The sequence below is a fragment of the Phocoena phocoena genome, chromosome 14 (genome assembly GCF_963924675.1).
Source record: "Phocoena phocoena chromosome 14, mPhoPho1.1, whole genome shotgun sequence".
Classification (NCBI taxonomy): domain Eukaryota; kingdom Metazoa; phylum Chordata; class Mammalia; order Artiodactyla; family Phocoenidae; genus Phocoena; species Phocoena phocoena.
This window is the reverse complement of record NC_089232.1, coordinates 9,168,450-9,182,629: the sequence shown is the minus strand read 5'-3', so window position 1 is coordinate 9,182,629 and position 14,180 is coordinate 9,168,450. Positions and strand designations below refer to the sequence as shown.

Below are 14,180 nucleotides of genomic sequence, written 5' to 3'. Positions count from 1 at the left end.
TGCATGCTAGTCACCTGCAGTGAAAAGTTCCAGTTTAAGTCAATTCAAATGCTCAGAATTTCTTCCAACCTAGAACATCTAACAGGCTTCTTACTTTTGTGACCTTCTAGCATTCGTCATTGAGTATCCATCACACTACAGACCCTTGCCCACGTAGGGAGGGTTCCTGAGATCCCAGTCCACCACCAAAAAAGGCTATAGCACCACCTCCCCCCTCACTCTCTACAATCTGGTCCACTGCAAAGCCGAGGGACTCCAATGTTCACCAAGGCAGATACTAAACTTGCTTGGCCAGCGCCCTAATTTCCTACGTGGGTGGGATGGGTTTTGGCAAACAAGAGGAATTACAAATACTAATAATTCTGAAGCTAAGGGTCTCTACGGCTGCACACCATTCTCGAAAGCTCCCCAGAGCCGTCTCCAGCAGTAGCGTGAGCATCCCAGGAACAGCTGCTTAACGTGGGCCTCACGGAAGCCCCTGACGTCTCGTTTGTGTTAAACAAAAGTTTTGCAACGACTTCATAATGCTCTGGAGTTTTAAAAATATACAGCTGAGAGCTCCTCCCCAAAACCTGTAACAATGCTATGCGAGGCAGACCCCTCTCCCTCACCGAGGCCGGGGTGGTCCCTGGGGAACCGCCCTCTGCTCCAGGTACCCTTCGGGGGTCCAGCCACCGAGCCTCAAAACCGCCCCAGCTGGTAGCCAGGGCTTGTGATTCGCACGTTACAGACAGAGGCACCGGTTCAGGGGGATGGAGTGACTTAGCCAAGGTCACCGAGAGTTCACGACGAGGAGGAGCCGCCTCCCGCCCACCCCGGCCCCGCACAGCGCCCGCGTCACGGCGGCCCGAGTCCGCCCCCGGCCCCACACGGCCGTCCGACACAGGCCGCCCGGTCCCCGCGCGCCCCGGGAGCCCGGAGGTCCTCACCGAGACCCCCGCCCACACCGACCCGGGCCTCGACCCCACCCCGGGCCCGCCACCCCCGCCGGGGCCGACCCTTCCCTCACCCGCAACCTTCCAGCCGCGCGCTCAGCCCTGGCCGGATTCCTGTGCGCTTGCGCATTACCGCCTCCAAGCCCCGGCGCCCCGGGCACCGAACAAAACGCGGAAGTGGATTACAGCCTGGGAAGGGAGGGGCGGTGAGCCGCAAAACCCGGAACGGATATAGCTGCGGAGGAAGAGAAGAGCCCAGAACGCGAGCGGGTCTCGCAGGGAAGACAGCGCTGAGTCCGGAGTTCGGGCCTCTTGCATCTTCAGCAGGGAAAACTAGGGCGAGGGAGGAGGCTGGCTCCTGCAGCCCCTGTTCTCGCTTCCCCGCATTGTTGCTTTGCCGGGTGGCTGGCATTCTTCTTTTCTTTAATTAATTTTTATTGGAGTATAGTTGCCTTCTTTTCAAATCTATGTAAATAACTGTTTAAGAAACCGACTTACACGTGCTTCCCTGGTGGCGCAGTGGTTGAGAATCCGCCTGCCAATGCAGGGGACACGGTTTCAAGCCCTGGTCTGGGAAGATCCCACATGCCGCGGAGTAACAAAGCCCGTGCGCCACAACTACTGAGCCTGTGCTCCGCAACAAGAGAGGCCCTGACAGTGAGAGGCCCGCGCACCACGATGAAGAGTGGCCACCGCTCGCTGCAACTAGAGAAAGCCCTCGCACAGAAACGAAGACCCCACACAGCCATAAAAAAATAAATAAATTTTAAAAAAACAGACTTACAGACGTAGAAAACAAACTCATGGTTACCAAAGGGGAAAGCGGGGAGAGGGATAAATTAGGAGTTTGGGATTAGCAGATACAAACTACTATATATAAAATAGGTAAACAGGGGCTTCCCTGGTGGCGCAGTGGTTGAGAGTCCGCCTGACGATGCAGGGGACACGGGTTCGTGCCCCGGTCCGGGAAGATCCCACATGCTGCAGAGCGGCTAAGCCCGTGAGCCATGGCAGCAGAGCCTGTGCGTCCGGAGCCTGTGCTCCGCAACGGGAGAGGCCACAAAAGTGAGAGGCCTGTGTACCGCAAAAAAAAAAGTAAACAGTAAGGTCCTACTGTATGGCACAGGGAACTGTACTCAATATCTTTAAATAAACTATAATGGAAAAGAATATGAAAAAGAACATATATACATATATGTGTGTGTGTGTATAACTGAATCACTTTGCTGTACACCAGAAACAAACACAGCATTGTAAATCAACTATACTTCAATTTTAAAAAACTGTTTAATTTATAATTGTGATAGTAAGGGCTGATATTTAGAGAATGCCAATCAAGTTCTAAGTAACATAAATAACCTACTTCATTTAATCCTCTCAGTGACTTTATATTCTAGGTTCTATTATAGTCATATCCATAGAAGTCAAGTATTTTGCCTAAGGTTACACAGCTAGTAAGTATCAAAGGCAGAACTGGAACCAGGCAGCCTGGCTTCAGAATCTCCTCACAGCTCCACTCCCCACCATGCCTAATGCAATAAGGAAAAGTGGATAGTGATCTGAGCATGTAGAACAGCAAGCCAGCCTTGGCTTGGGTGATGGGGTGGGTGTCCCTGGGAAGGTGACCTTAAAGCTGAAACCAAAGGAAGAGAATACGGTAGCATGGTAGACGCTGGGTGAGAAGCTCTCCAGGAGAAGGAACAGCAAAGACAAAGGCTCTGGGGCAGAAAACAGCTTTAGAATATTAAAAAAAAAAAAAAAGTGGCAAGAACAGTGTGGCTAGGAAGCGGTGGTCAATAAGTGGAGAGAGATGAGGTTGGAGAGGCAGACATAACTCAGACCCTAAAAGACCCCAGATGCCCCAGTAAGAATTCTGGTACTGACCATAGATTGCTTTGAGTTAACTTTCCTCTGTGTTTTGTAAAGAGAGAGTAGATCCTAAAGTGGGGGGTGTTAACCTTCTTTGTATCCTTCAGAGAACACAGCCAGGATATAGGGAATGGATCCTGTGTTGACTGATTGATGACAGATCAGTTGGTTGACTGACTGACAGTGGGACACCAAGGCAAGAAGCGTGGTTCAAGAAGAAAAATAAATCTTTACCACGTCACACCCGCTAGGATGTCTAAAAAAATCAATGGTGACAACAAAAAATGTGATAAAAAGTGTTGGCAAGTACATGGAGAAATTGAAACCCTTGTACATCGCTGATTGGATGGTAAGATGGTGCGACCTCTTTGGAAAACAGTCTGGCAGCTCCTCAGAATGTTAAGCATAGAGTTACCATATGACCCAGCAATTCCACTCCTACATATATACTCAAGAGAATTGAAAACATATGTACACATAACGAGTACACAAATGTTCACAGCAGCATTATTCAGAATAACCCAAAAATGTTAACAACCTAAATGTCCATCAACTGATGAATGGATAAATAAAATGTGGTATATCCATACAATGGATTTATCAGCTCATAAAAGGGAATGATGTACAGTTGTCACCTGGTATCCAGATTGGTTCCAGGACCCCCCTTGGATACCAAAATCCACAGATGCTCAAATCCTTTACATAAAACAGTATAGTATTTGCATATAACCTACACACATCCTCTCAAATACTTTAAATCATCACTAGATTACTTATAATTCCTAATACAAGGTAAATGTTATGTAAATAGTTGCTGATGCACAGAAAATTCAAGTTTTGCTTCTGGGAACTTTATGGAATTTTTGTTTTTTAATATTTTCCATCTGCAGTTGGTTGAATCCATGGATGTGGAACCCATGGATTCGGGGTGGCCAACTGTACTGATACATGTTACAAAATGGATGAACCTTGAAAACATTATGTTAAGTGAAAGAAGCCAGACACAAAGGCCACATATTATATGATTCCATTCATATGAAATGTCAGAATAGCAAATCTATAGAGACAAAGTGGATTCATGGTTTCCAGGGGCTATGGGAAGGGGGAAACGGGAAGAGACTGCTAATGAATATGAGGTTTCTTTTCAGGGTGATGAAATGTTCTGGAATTAGATAGTGATGACAGTTGCACAACCTTGTGAATATACTAAAAACCTGAACAGTACTGTTTAAAAGACTGAATTTATGGTATGTGAATTATATCTTAGTAAAGCTGCTATTAAAAAAATGCTTTATTGTTTTAAGACACTGAGATTTTTGGAGATGTTTGTTACCTCAGCATAACATAGCCCATCCTGACTGATACATCCAGCCAGACTATCAGTCAAGTGCAAGGGCGGAATAAAGACATGTGCAGACCTACAAACACTCAAAAAATTCAGAAAGCTATGGAAAATCGTGTTCCACTAAGATGAGAGAGTAACTCAAGAAAGAGGAAAGGATCTGGGAAACAGAGTCCAACACAGGAGACAAACGGGGGAATTCTAAAACTGGTGGTGAAGAAGGGAAGCCCCAGGATGATCTGTGCTACAGGGCTGGGGAGCAGCCAGTGTAGACTAGAGAGGAGAGGAGGCCAGGAGAGATCTCCCCAGGGCTCAGGGAAAATGAAAAAACTGGTAAAATACCTGATGGATTTGAACCTGGGGGAGACTGTATTAAAAGGAGATCGCAGAGCTGTTGAAGGATGTTAGAGGACTTGGTCAGACTTTTAAGAAAAGCAAGCAAATGAAAAAATAAAGCAATTTGTAAATTACAGAAAAACACAAAGTTGTGTTAGAAAGGACGAGGACTTCCCTGGTGGCACAGTGGTTAAGAACCCGCCTGCCAATGCAGGGGACACGGATTCAAGCCCTGGTCCAGGAAGATCCCACATGCCGCAGGGCAACTAAGCCCGTGCGCCACAACTAGAGCCTGCAATCTAGAGCCTACGGGCCACAACTACTGAGCCCATGTGACACAACTACTGAAATAACTAAGCAATGAGCAACTAAGCCGGTGCTCTGCAACAAGAGAAGCCACTGCAATGAGAAGTCGGCACACCGCAACGAAGAGTAGCCCCAGCTCACCACAACTAGAGAAAGCCTGCACACAGCAACGAAGACCCAACGCAGCCAAAAATTAATTAATTTAAAAAAAGAAAGGATGTGGAATTGGAGGGTACTACTTGATCTGCAGTTAAAAAAACATACATTATTATAAAAATAAAAATACTGAATGTAGATTTAGCTCCCAAATGAGATACAATTATGAGAACAGTATGCAGGAAAGGCAGGTGTAAGAAAGCTGCCATGGTGTGATAAACAGCAGTAGATAATATCTAAAAGTGATGAGTTGGGGGAAGTTTGGGAGAGAGAAGCTAGGAGGTGGGAAAGGAGTGAGAGATGATATAAAAGAGATGACTTGATAGACAGAGTCTCAAAGTGAAAAATTCAAGGGATGCTATTTAAATATGCTATTTAGAGGTTAATACCTAATCTAATTAGGATGACAGGAAAAGAGCTGCCTTCAGTCCATCTCTCCCCACGCTTAACTCTCTTTCCCTGGCACTTATCCTGAGCCTTCGTTCTGCTGTTTTTTTCTTTATACTCTGATCAGCGCTGTGTATGGGTTTGTATCTTTTCTCTGCCCCTCTTCCTTCCTCAGCACACCAGGTTTATCATTTTTTTCATTCTTTGCCAATTTGGGAGGTGATAAATGGTATCTTGTTGTATTTCTTTGCTTATTAAGGAGGTTGAATTTTTTTTAACATCTTTTTTGTATTTTGGGCTTCTGAGTCCAATTTGGCAAAGTGATAAACAGTATCGCATTGCGTTTCTTTCTTTCTTTTTTTTAATAAATTTATTTATTTATTTTTGGCTGCATTGGGTCTTCGTTTCTGTGCGTGGGCTCTTCTCTAGTTGTGGTGAGCGGGGGCTACTCTGTTGTGATGCACGGGCTTCTCACTGCGGTGGCTTCTCTTATTGCGGATCATGGGCTCTAGGCACGCAGGCATCAGTATATATGGCTCACGGGCTCTAGAGTGCAGGCTCAGTAGTTGTGGTGCATGGGCTTATTTGCTCCGCAGCATGTGGGATCTTCCTGGACCAGTACTCGAACCCGTGTCCCCTGCGTTGGCAGGCATATTCTTAACCACTGCGCCACCAGGGAAGCTCTCATTGTGTTTCTTTGATTATTAAGCAGGCTGAATTTTTTTTACATCTTTTTTTTTTGTCCATTTGCACAGTCATCTAATCTATACTTTGCCCCATTTTCCTTTGGAGTATTCATCTTTTTCTTATTGAATTATAAGAGCTGTTGCAAACATTCCCTACTTTGATATACCTTTTTTTTTTTTTTTTTTTTGTGGTACGCGGGCGTCTCACTGCCGTGGCCTCTCCCATTGCGGAGCACAGGCTCCGGACGCGCAGGCCCAGTGGCCACGGCCCACGGGCCCAGCCGCTCCGCGGCATGCGGGATCCTCCCGGACCGGGGCATGAACCCGCGTCCCCTACATCGGCAGGCGGACTCACAACCACTGCGCCACCAGGGAAGCCCTGATATACCTTTTAAGGTATATTTTTACGTACAAGAATCTTGAATTTTATGCGGTCAAATCTATCCGTCTCTTCCTTTTCCTGGGTTTGCCTTTTGTGTCATGCTTAGTTTGGAAAATTATTAACAAAGCAACAAGCATTGTGTTGTGTTTACATTTCAAGAAAAACTGTCAGGAAGTACTCTTTAAACCTGCTGAAAGCAGTCCTAACACCAAGATCACACATTCAGTTTTTTTGTTTTTTTTTTGCTCTAAAACATACCCACGCATGTTTCAGAATGGGTAGTAAGCTTACTGCCAAATTGTTTCACCAACGAATATACTTTTTTAAAACATCGATTAATTTTCACGCTAACTATTGGATAAGGTATAATTTATATAATGTTCAACCCTAAAGCAGAAAAAGCGTAGGGACAAGAGCAATGACCCCGTTCCATCCTCATGCTGAGAGGCCTTGAGGGCAATTAAGATGCCACGGCAAGATAACAGGTCAGTGAGATTTTTCTTTAACCTTACAAACCCAGCTGGCGTAAGAGCTCATTGATGAGAAAGCTAGTTTCTGTTGGTTAAAGAGAGACTCATATCTAGACTCACGTTTCCTTTAGAGAAAAGGAGGCCTAAATGTTTGCTTCCACATTAGGAAGGACTTCTGAAACACCACTGACATCGCCTTTGATTTCCTTATTTCTTTTCTCAGCTCACCTCCCTTCTCTATTTTCTCACCTACACTGTGTGACTTTGGCAATGATTCACTCCAGATAACTTGCTTGTATAAAGGGCAGATATTATCCTTCTACCTGATCTTGAAATCAGAAGGACAGTAAGAATGAGAGAGAAAAGAGAACGGAAGGAGGAAGTGTAGTTCAGCCAAACTGTTTTGTTTCTACAGCCCTGGGTGCCTCAAGCCACTGGCTTCGTGCCCTGTGATTTCTTCTTCCTCCCATTCTCCTCATTCCTCTCCAGAACCAAGAACCACCACCCAAGAACCACTGACCTTTGTGACATCACCTCTCTTGCTAAGCAACACACTCGGGACCTTCCTCACCCCCTGAGCCCTGGAAGAATCCTTGGACCAAGTTGCTCCAAGAAGGAAGCTTTGCCAGAGAAGGACGGAGGGAAGTAGGTGGAAGAGATGCTGCGGCTTGTCGTGTGGTCGGCCGAGATTAGCCCACCCCTGAGCCCCCCACCCAGACCCTGCGTGTCCGTGTACTTCAGAGGTGAGAGCCAGGAGCCCCGAGAGGCAACATACGTTCAATGAAAAACTAGATTTATCGGTGCCCTACTAGGTAAAAGATGCCCTGTGTCACAGAAAGGTGAGGTAGACACCGTCTGGCTCTTTCAAATTTATCATCCTTGCTGCTATTATTTCTCTTAGTATGACTCCTCTGCCTCCCATTTTTTTCCGGAGAATGACTACCGGAGAAAAAGAAGATGAATACTTCTCGAGTTTCTTCTATGAACTAGGGCTGTGCCACAAACAGGTTAAAAAAAACCCAAGTACCTCCTTCATAGGATGGCTGTGAGGATTTGAAAGGATAATATACAGACAGATCTTTGTACAACTTCTAGTAATAACTGCTCAATTGTATGAATTACTTTTATAATCAGCAAAGTTTTATCATTAATGTAATGATTTTTGATCCTCATGACAATTCTATGAGGCAAGTTTTATTGTCTCAATTTTTCATAGATAAGGAAAAAAGTCCAAGAAGGGTGGGAGGGGTGGTGTAAAGGATTTATGAGAGAAAATGAAAAAGGTTAAGTGTATCTATATAACAAAGAGCTGGGAACAAAAAGGGGAAAAGGGAAAGAAAGATGAACAGTCTGTTGGAGGAGAGAAAGGGGGTGGACACAGGCAAATGAGGTTTTCCAGGAAGTGTGGGGAGTGAGAAAATTGGGACCAAGAGAAAATAGGACACAGTAGTTTCCAAAAGAAATGAGCGAAGACTGAAATTCCTTAAATTTTTTTCTGGCCTGTGAAACCCTGCTTGCTGAGTATGCTATCACTCAGAGATGGAACACTCAGGACTTCAGGTGCACAGGGTGATGTAGGTTTATGTCCCCAGTTTGCGGGTTGAAAGAGGTGTAGTGGAGGTTCAGCATGTCTTTGCCCTGAAACTAATTTTATGGTGAGCCGGGGAACAGTCTGATTCCAAGCCATCTTCCCCGTCACCTCCCAGGCATTGTCCTTCTCCTCCTAGAAATCTCTCTTACAAAGATGCCTACAGGGCTTCCCTGGTGGTGCAGTGGTTGAGAGTCCGCCTGCTGATGCAGGGGACACAGGTTTGTGCCCGGTCTGGGAAGATCCCACATGCCGCAGAGCGGCTGGGCCCGTGGGCCACGGCCGCTGAGCCTGCGCATCCAGAGCCTGTGCTCCGCAACGGGATAGGCCACAGCAGTGAGAGGCCCATGTACCACAAAAAAAAAAAGATGCCTACAACCCAGAATCCTGGGTTTGCCCCCAGGTTTGCCTACACATTTTTATAACTGAATGTTTGTTTGAAATCTTTTATTCCTTTTTCACCTGTCGTTTCCAGCCCCGCTTCCCCCATATACCATCCACTACAGTGTCCCCCTTTCCCACTACTGGGCAGGCACAGAGAGTCCCCTGCTTCTCCCCCCACCCCCGACTGTCTCCTCTCTCTTCTCTCTCACACACATTCTTTCCTTGGGAAGAATCTCCCATTTAGCAATTTCGAGGTTCTTTGCAGGGCTATAGACTGTTCTTTGTTAAAGATATTTCTGGGGAAGGCATATTTTAGTGGATAAAGAGCTGTCAACCCATTAGAGATATTTTGGGATGTATCAGGGTACAGTAGTTTTGCTCCGGTCACAACGGAACCCTTAAATCCCAGTGCCTTAACACAACAAAAGTTTACCTCTTGCCCACACCAAGTGCTGCATCGGCTGTGCAGATCAGGCAACGATGCTGAATGACTCCTCCAAACAGTGCTTTAGGGACCAGCTGCTCTTTGCTTGTGGCTGCAAAGTCACCAGGTACCACCCTGCAGATGGTGCGAGCGCATGTGGAGAGTGGGGAGGAGAACGGAGACTCTCATGGGAGATTTTGGGAACCAGTACAGGCTGTGGTGAGCATGGATCCCATACTCGGTTGGCCAGAATGAGTCACACGGCCGCACCCGGCTGCAAGATGGCTGGGAACTATGTATCCAGGAAGAAAATGAAATGAACACATAACATTATCTGTCACATGGGGTGATGTCACTCTTATAAAAAGTGAGAAATTTTGAAATCTCCAGAGTAGGAAAGAATCAGTGCTGTATCACGTCTGCCAATGTAGACTTGATGTAGACTTATCTACATCTAGATAAGTTCTACCCCTCTTTGCTCACTTGAACCTAGACTTTGAAATATTTCCTACCACCAATGCCGGCCCCTTGGTGTCTTTGCAGATGTCAAGAGGACAACTCATGAGGTGGAAGGCAATCACCCCATATGGAACGAGGTAAAACACATCAGGCAAGCCCAGATGAGGCAATGACAAGCCCAACAGTGAGGCTGGGTCCAGACCGTGCCCAGAAGCCTAGGGAGGGGACAGGGAGCCTCATCACCCTTTCCCAAGGCTGGAACATCGTGCCCTGCGAGTAGCCTCTGAGCTGAGAAGTCTGTGCAGGTCTCAGGGCCATAGCAGCCACATCTGCCCACAGCTCTTGGCCCATCTCACCCACTCTGGGGATGGACCCATCTTGTCCAACCCAGCCGTCCTGATGTTCCCAGAAACCTGAAATAGAGACAGGGCTCCTTGTGTAGGATCCCCTCTCATCTCCCATCCATCCATGTCCACCCATCCAGTCCCCATACCCCTTAGCTACTAACAAGCCCACAATACTGCTTAACTCCCACAGTTAAGCTGTGGGAGCCCAGGTAGGTTCCTGGTCCCTTGGTGAAGGTAGCAAATGCCATCCTCTTAGGAAATTAGTCTTGAGGGATATTCCTCAGTTTGAGAGAAACACAGTGCCAGCCCGTTCCCTGCATCTTTTCGAATTTCCTAGGAGGATGGAAAAGGGAGGGGAGAGGGAGGATGCTGACCCGTTTGTGTCTCCCACAGACCCTCATCTGGCACCTCTGGAACCGCCCCCTGCAAAAGGACTCTTTCCTGCAAATCACCCTTCGGGACATGGGCTCAGTAGAGAAGGAAAGGTAAGGCAGAGAGAGAGACAGGAGGAGCCTGATTCTCTGACTAAACCTTCGGCAGATGCTGCATCTGTAACTCACTCAGATGCAAGGACCAGAAGTCACTCCAGACAGCTGATGCAGAAAAGCAAAGGTGGGGTGTGTGTATACGAAGACTAGGTATATAGATGGACAGATCAACTAGAACTAGGAAACTGGGGACCCAGGGACAGTTCTGTCTCTTCTGAAGGCACAGAATCTCAAATCTCTTTCTCTCTGCCCAACCCTGGCTTCTCATCACAGCCCCATTCTAGTGCCTCGCTGAGACTGGGGCTATGGCATCCCAGGTCAAAATTCCCAGGAGAGAGAATCTGACTGGCCCAGCTTTGGTCAGGTGCCCACCTCCTGGTCCAATCAGCTGTTACTTGGCACAGGTCCCATTCTGGAGGCGTGTGGGTGCAGAGCTTCTGGGAAAAGGCTGGGCAGGGCAGAGCCAGTAACTGGGGTGCCCACTGTCCAGGAAGCCCCAAAGCCAATTCCCAGAGAGTTGAGAGCCCTCTGGTGGATGCTCCCAGTCAACAGCATCCTTCCTGAAGCCTCGGTGGGCAGCACAGCTTCGAGGAGAGAAAGGCATCTCGGGATAAAGTCATGCCTGGGACGGAGAAGGACACCATTTCCTCTGGCTCAGGAGCTCACACCTGCTCTTTGTCTCCCCAGGTTCATTGGCCTAGCCACAATACTGCTCAAGCCCTTGGTGAATAAACCAAGTAAGATCCTTTTCATGAAGGACCTGACCCTGCTCAACCATTCCATGATGCCCACAGATGTGAGTCGGGCCCTAGGAAGGGTGCGTGGAGGAGTGGGGGCAGCTGGTGAAGCTGAGCTATCCACTCCAGCAGAGTCTCAGTGTGCCCCCAACCCAGAGAGCACTTTCTGCCCTGCGGGGGACCCATCACACTTCCCATCATCTCCCCAACTTCCCCGTGCTGCCCTCCATCCACCTACCCACATCTCCACCCTTCGTCCACCCATTGAGATTGAGTGTTCAGTTGATTGTCCACTGGTGTCAGCAACTATGCAAGGCCTGGGATACAAAATTGAATGAAACCCACATCTGTTGTCACTCTCGGTGACAAGTGCTCCAGCACATGTATATTGGGGTCAGTGAGCTATTTCACTGAGGTCAGGAGAGAATGAACAATTCCACTTGGGAGGAAATGGAAGGCTTTACAGGGGGAGGTGATTAAGATGTGTGGGAACACAGGAAGACCAACCAGATGAGAACAAGCAAAGGTGATTTATTCAGAGCTTGCTATATAACAAGGGAGCCAGCCACCATCGCTTTGTTTTGACAGAGACTCAAAGGCAGGCAGAGGAGTGGGAAAGCTTTATGTTTAGAGCATTTAGGGAGTGTTTAGGGGTCGATTCTGACGATTGTCTGGAGGATGGACGGTCAGTGAGAGTGCTTGCAGGCAGGAGGTCAGTTAGGTGTTTGCTGGAGTTCCCACATGAGGTCATAAGACATTGGGCTCGGAGGTTAGCATCAGTGGTTCTAGACTGGTCTCAAGTCAACCCTCTCTCTCCTCCCCACCCTGCTGCATCCTTTTCTGTCACCACCACTAATGTGTGCCTCCTCTATTCTTCAAACCCCATCCATGGTAACCCATTGCTCTCTCCCCACCAGTCTATAACCTCCCTCCATCCCAGACCGCACAGGCCCCCATGGTGTGGTCCTGTGCCATGGCCAGCATCACTCCACCCGGGAAGACTGGGTGTGGCCCCTGCCAGGCTGGACCAGGTTCCAGTGCTATGACTTGGCCGAGGGTTGCAGGATCTTACAGCTCCCCTGCCTTTGCTTTGCAGTGCACTCTCACCCTACAGGTGGCCCTTATGACCTACAAGGATATCGAGAAGATAGGTATGTACTTCCATGGGACTAAGCCCTGCATTTCACCAAGCATAGCTGGATGGGCTCTTGGGGGATCTTGGAGACTCAACCAATGAGCCCTACAGAAGGATCGTGACAAGGTTAGGGTCTGTAGGCCAGATCTCTGGACACCTGCCTGAGGTCACCTGTCCTCCCAATGTGTCCACTTGTCGTCTGTAGACAGAAGACCCAGCCTCCAATGGGCTGCAGAGAGAGGCAAAGATGGCCATTTCCAAGGGCCTCCATATGTAGAGTGTGAGGCCAAGGGTTGCCCATGGTGGGTGGAGACCATAGGAATGTCTGGGGAGGATATGTGCCCTTGTCAGGGCCTCTTGGCCATGATTTTAGTCAGGAGCTGGTCACTGGGGATAGAACACTGAAATGAGGGAAATGCCTCCAAGTGTCCTGAGCCCCAGCCTCTGAGAGCCCACCATGGACTATGTTTCCCCAGGCGATGAAGACCACCTGGCCATAATGGCACAAGAGGCGGCCAAGCAGAAACAGATGTTTCCCAGCTCCGCTGTACACAAGGCTCTGTCCCCAAAGCCTCAGCACTTCCAGGTGAGGCCGTCCAGGGTGAAAGCCCACATGATTTGGCCGACACCCTCACTGTGTTCCCAGGCCATCCCTGCCTCTCCACAAGGTCATGGAGGAAGGTCAGGGCTTCAGATTGGTCTCCAGGTCCTCAGATCTTCACCACATCCCCTGCCCCTCCAGGGGCCATTCTGGGAAACTTCTGGGTGTGGCTGAGGCTGGAGCCAGCTCCAGGGAGGCGGCAGGAAGCACTGGGGGCAGTGCACACCGGGCCCTGGCCATGCTGGGGAGGCAGCGCTGAGGCCTGGACCCTGCCCTTCAGCAGGTGGCAATACAAGGCTGGCCTTGGGCGAGGAGAAATGAGCCGCACAGCAGAGGCTGAGGAGAGTTCGAGGGGATCCCTGGGAAGCCCCCCATACCATGGCTTATCAACTTACTTCTGATCTCTAGCCTGTAATCTAACGTTTCTGCCATGGTTGGAGCTGCTCCCCAGCCAGCCACGTACTCAGGAGACTGGGAGTCATCCTTGGCTGCCCCTCCTCCCCCCACCCCCCACCCCGCATCCAGTCAGTGGCCAAGTCCTAGCTCTTCATATCACCTGGCCGCACCCATTTCTCCATTGCCTCTTCCATCCCCTGGTCCCAGACAACAGCATCCCTTCTCTGGACCACCTTGAATAGGCTCCTCCCAAACTCCCAGCCCCCAGCTCTCTCCTGTCCATTTTTCAGTCCCAGTGGTCTTTCCAAGATGTCATTCTTGGGACTTCCCTGGCGGTCCAGTGGTTCAGACTCCATGCTCCCGAAGCAGGGGGCATGGATTCGATCCCTGGTCGGTGAACTAATATCCCGCATGACGCGGCCAAAAAAAAATAAAGTCCTTCTTATCATGCCATGCGTGTGCCTAAAAGTGTTCTTAAAAATGAGGACTCCCAGTGTTCTCAGGACATAACCCAAACTCCTTACGATGGCTTCCCAGGCCCTTGATAACCCAAGCCTGGCCCCAGGCCACTCTGTCCCCTGCCCCTGCCCCGCCCCGCCCTGCTGTAACATCCTGCACAACTTACAGTCCCCACTCTCAAGACTTTCTCCCCAGCCACCAGGCCTTTGCACGTGCTGTCGCCTCCTTTGGAGAACATTCCCTCTCCCCATTGGCCCTGTCCCTCTTCACGAGGCTAGCTGGCCACAGGATAG

The 14,180-nt window shown here is 48.8% G+C and overlaps 1 protein-coding gene across 1 annotated transcript in view; it reads left to right on the top strand.

Moving 5' to 3' along the window:
- Positions 1-7,527: 7,527 nt before the first annotated feature.
- Positions 7,528-14,180, top strand: part of FER1L5 (fer-1 like family member 5) — a 51,198-nt gene continuing 44,545 nt past the window's right edge. Inside the window, exons 1-6 of the mRNA XM_065891148.1 lie at positions 7,528-7,612; positions 9,809-9,861; positions 10,465-10,556; positions 11,247-11,355; positions 12,393-12,447; positions 12,908-13,017. Coding sequence (XP_065747220.1) covers positions 7,528-7,612; positions 9,809-9,861; positions 10,465-10,556; positions 11,247-11,355; positions 12,393-12,447; positions 12,908-13,017 — 504 coding nt within the window. The remainder of the gene's footprint in view (positions 7,613-9,808; positions 9,862-10,464; positions 10,557-11,246; positions 11,356-12,392; positions 12,448-12,907; positions 13,018-14,180) is intronic.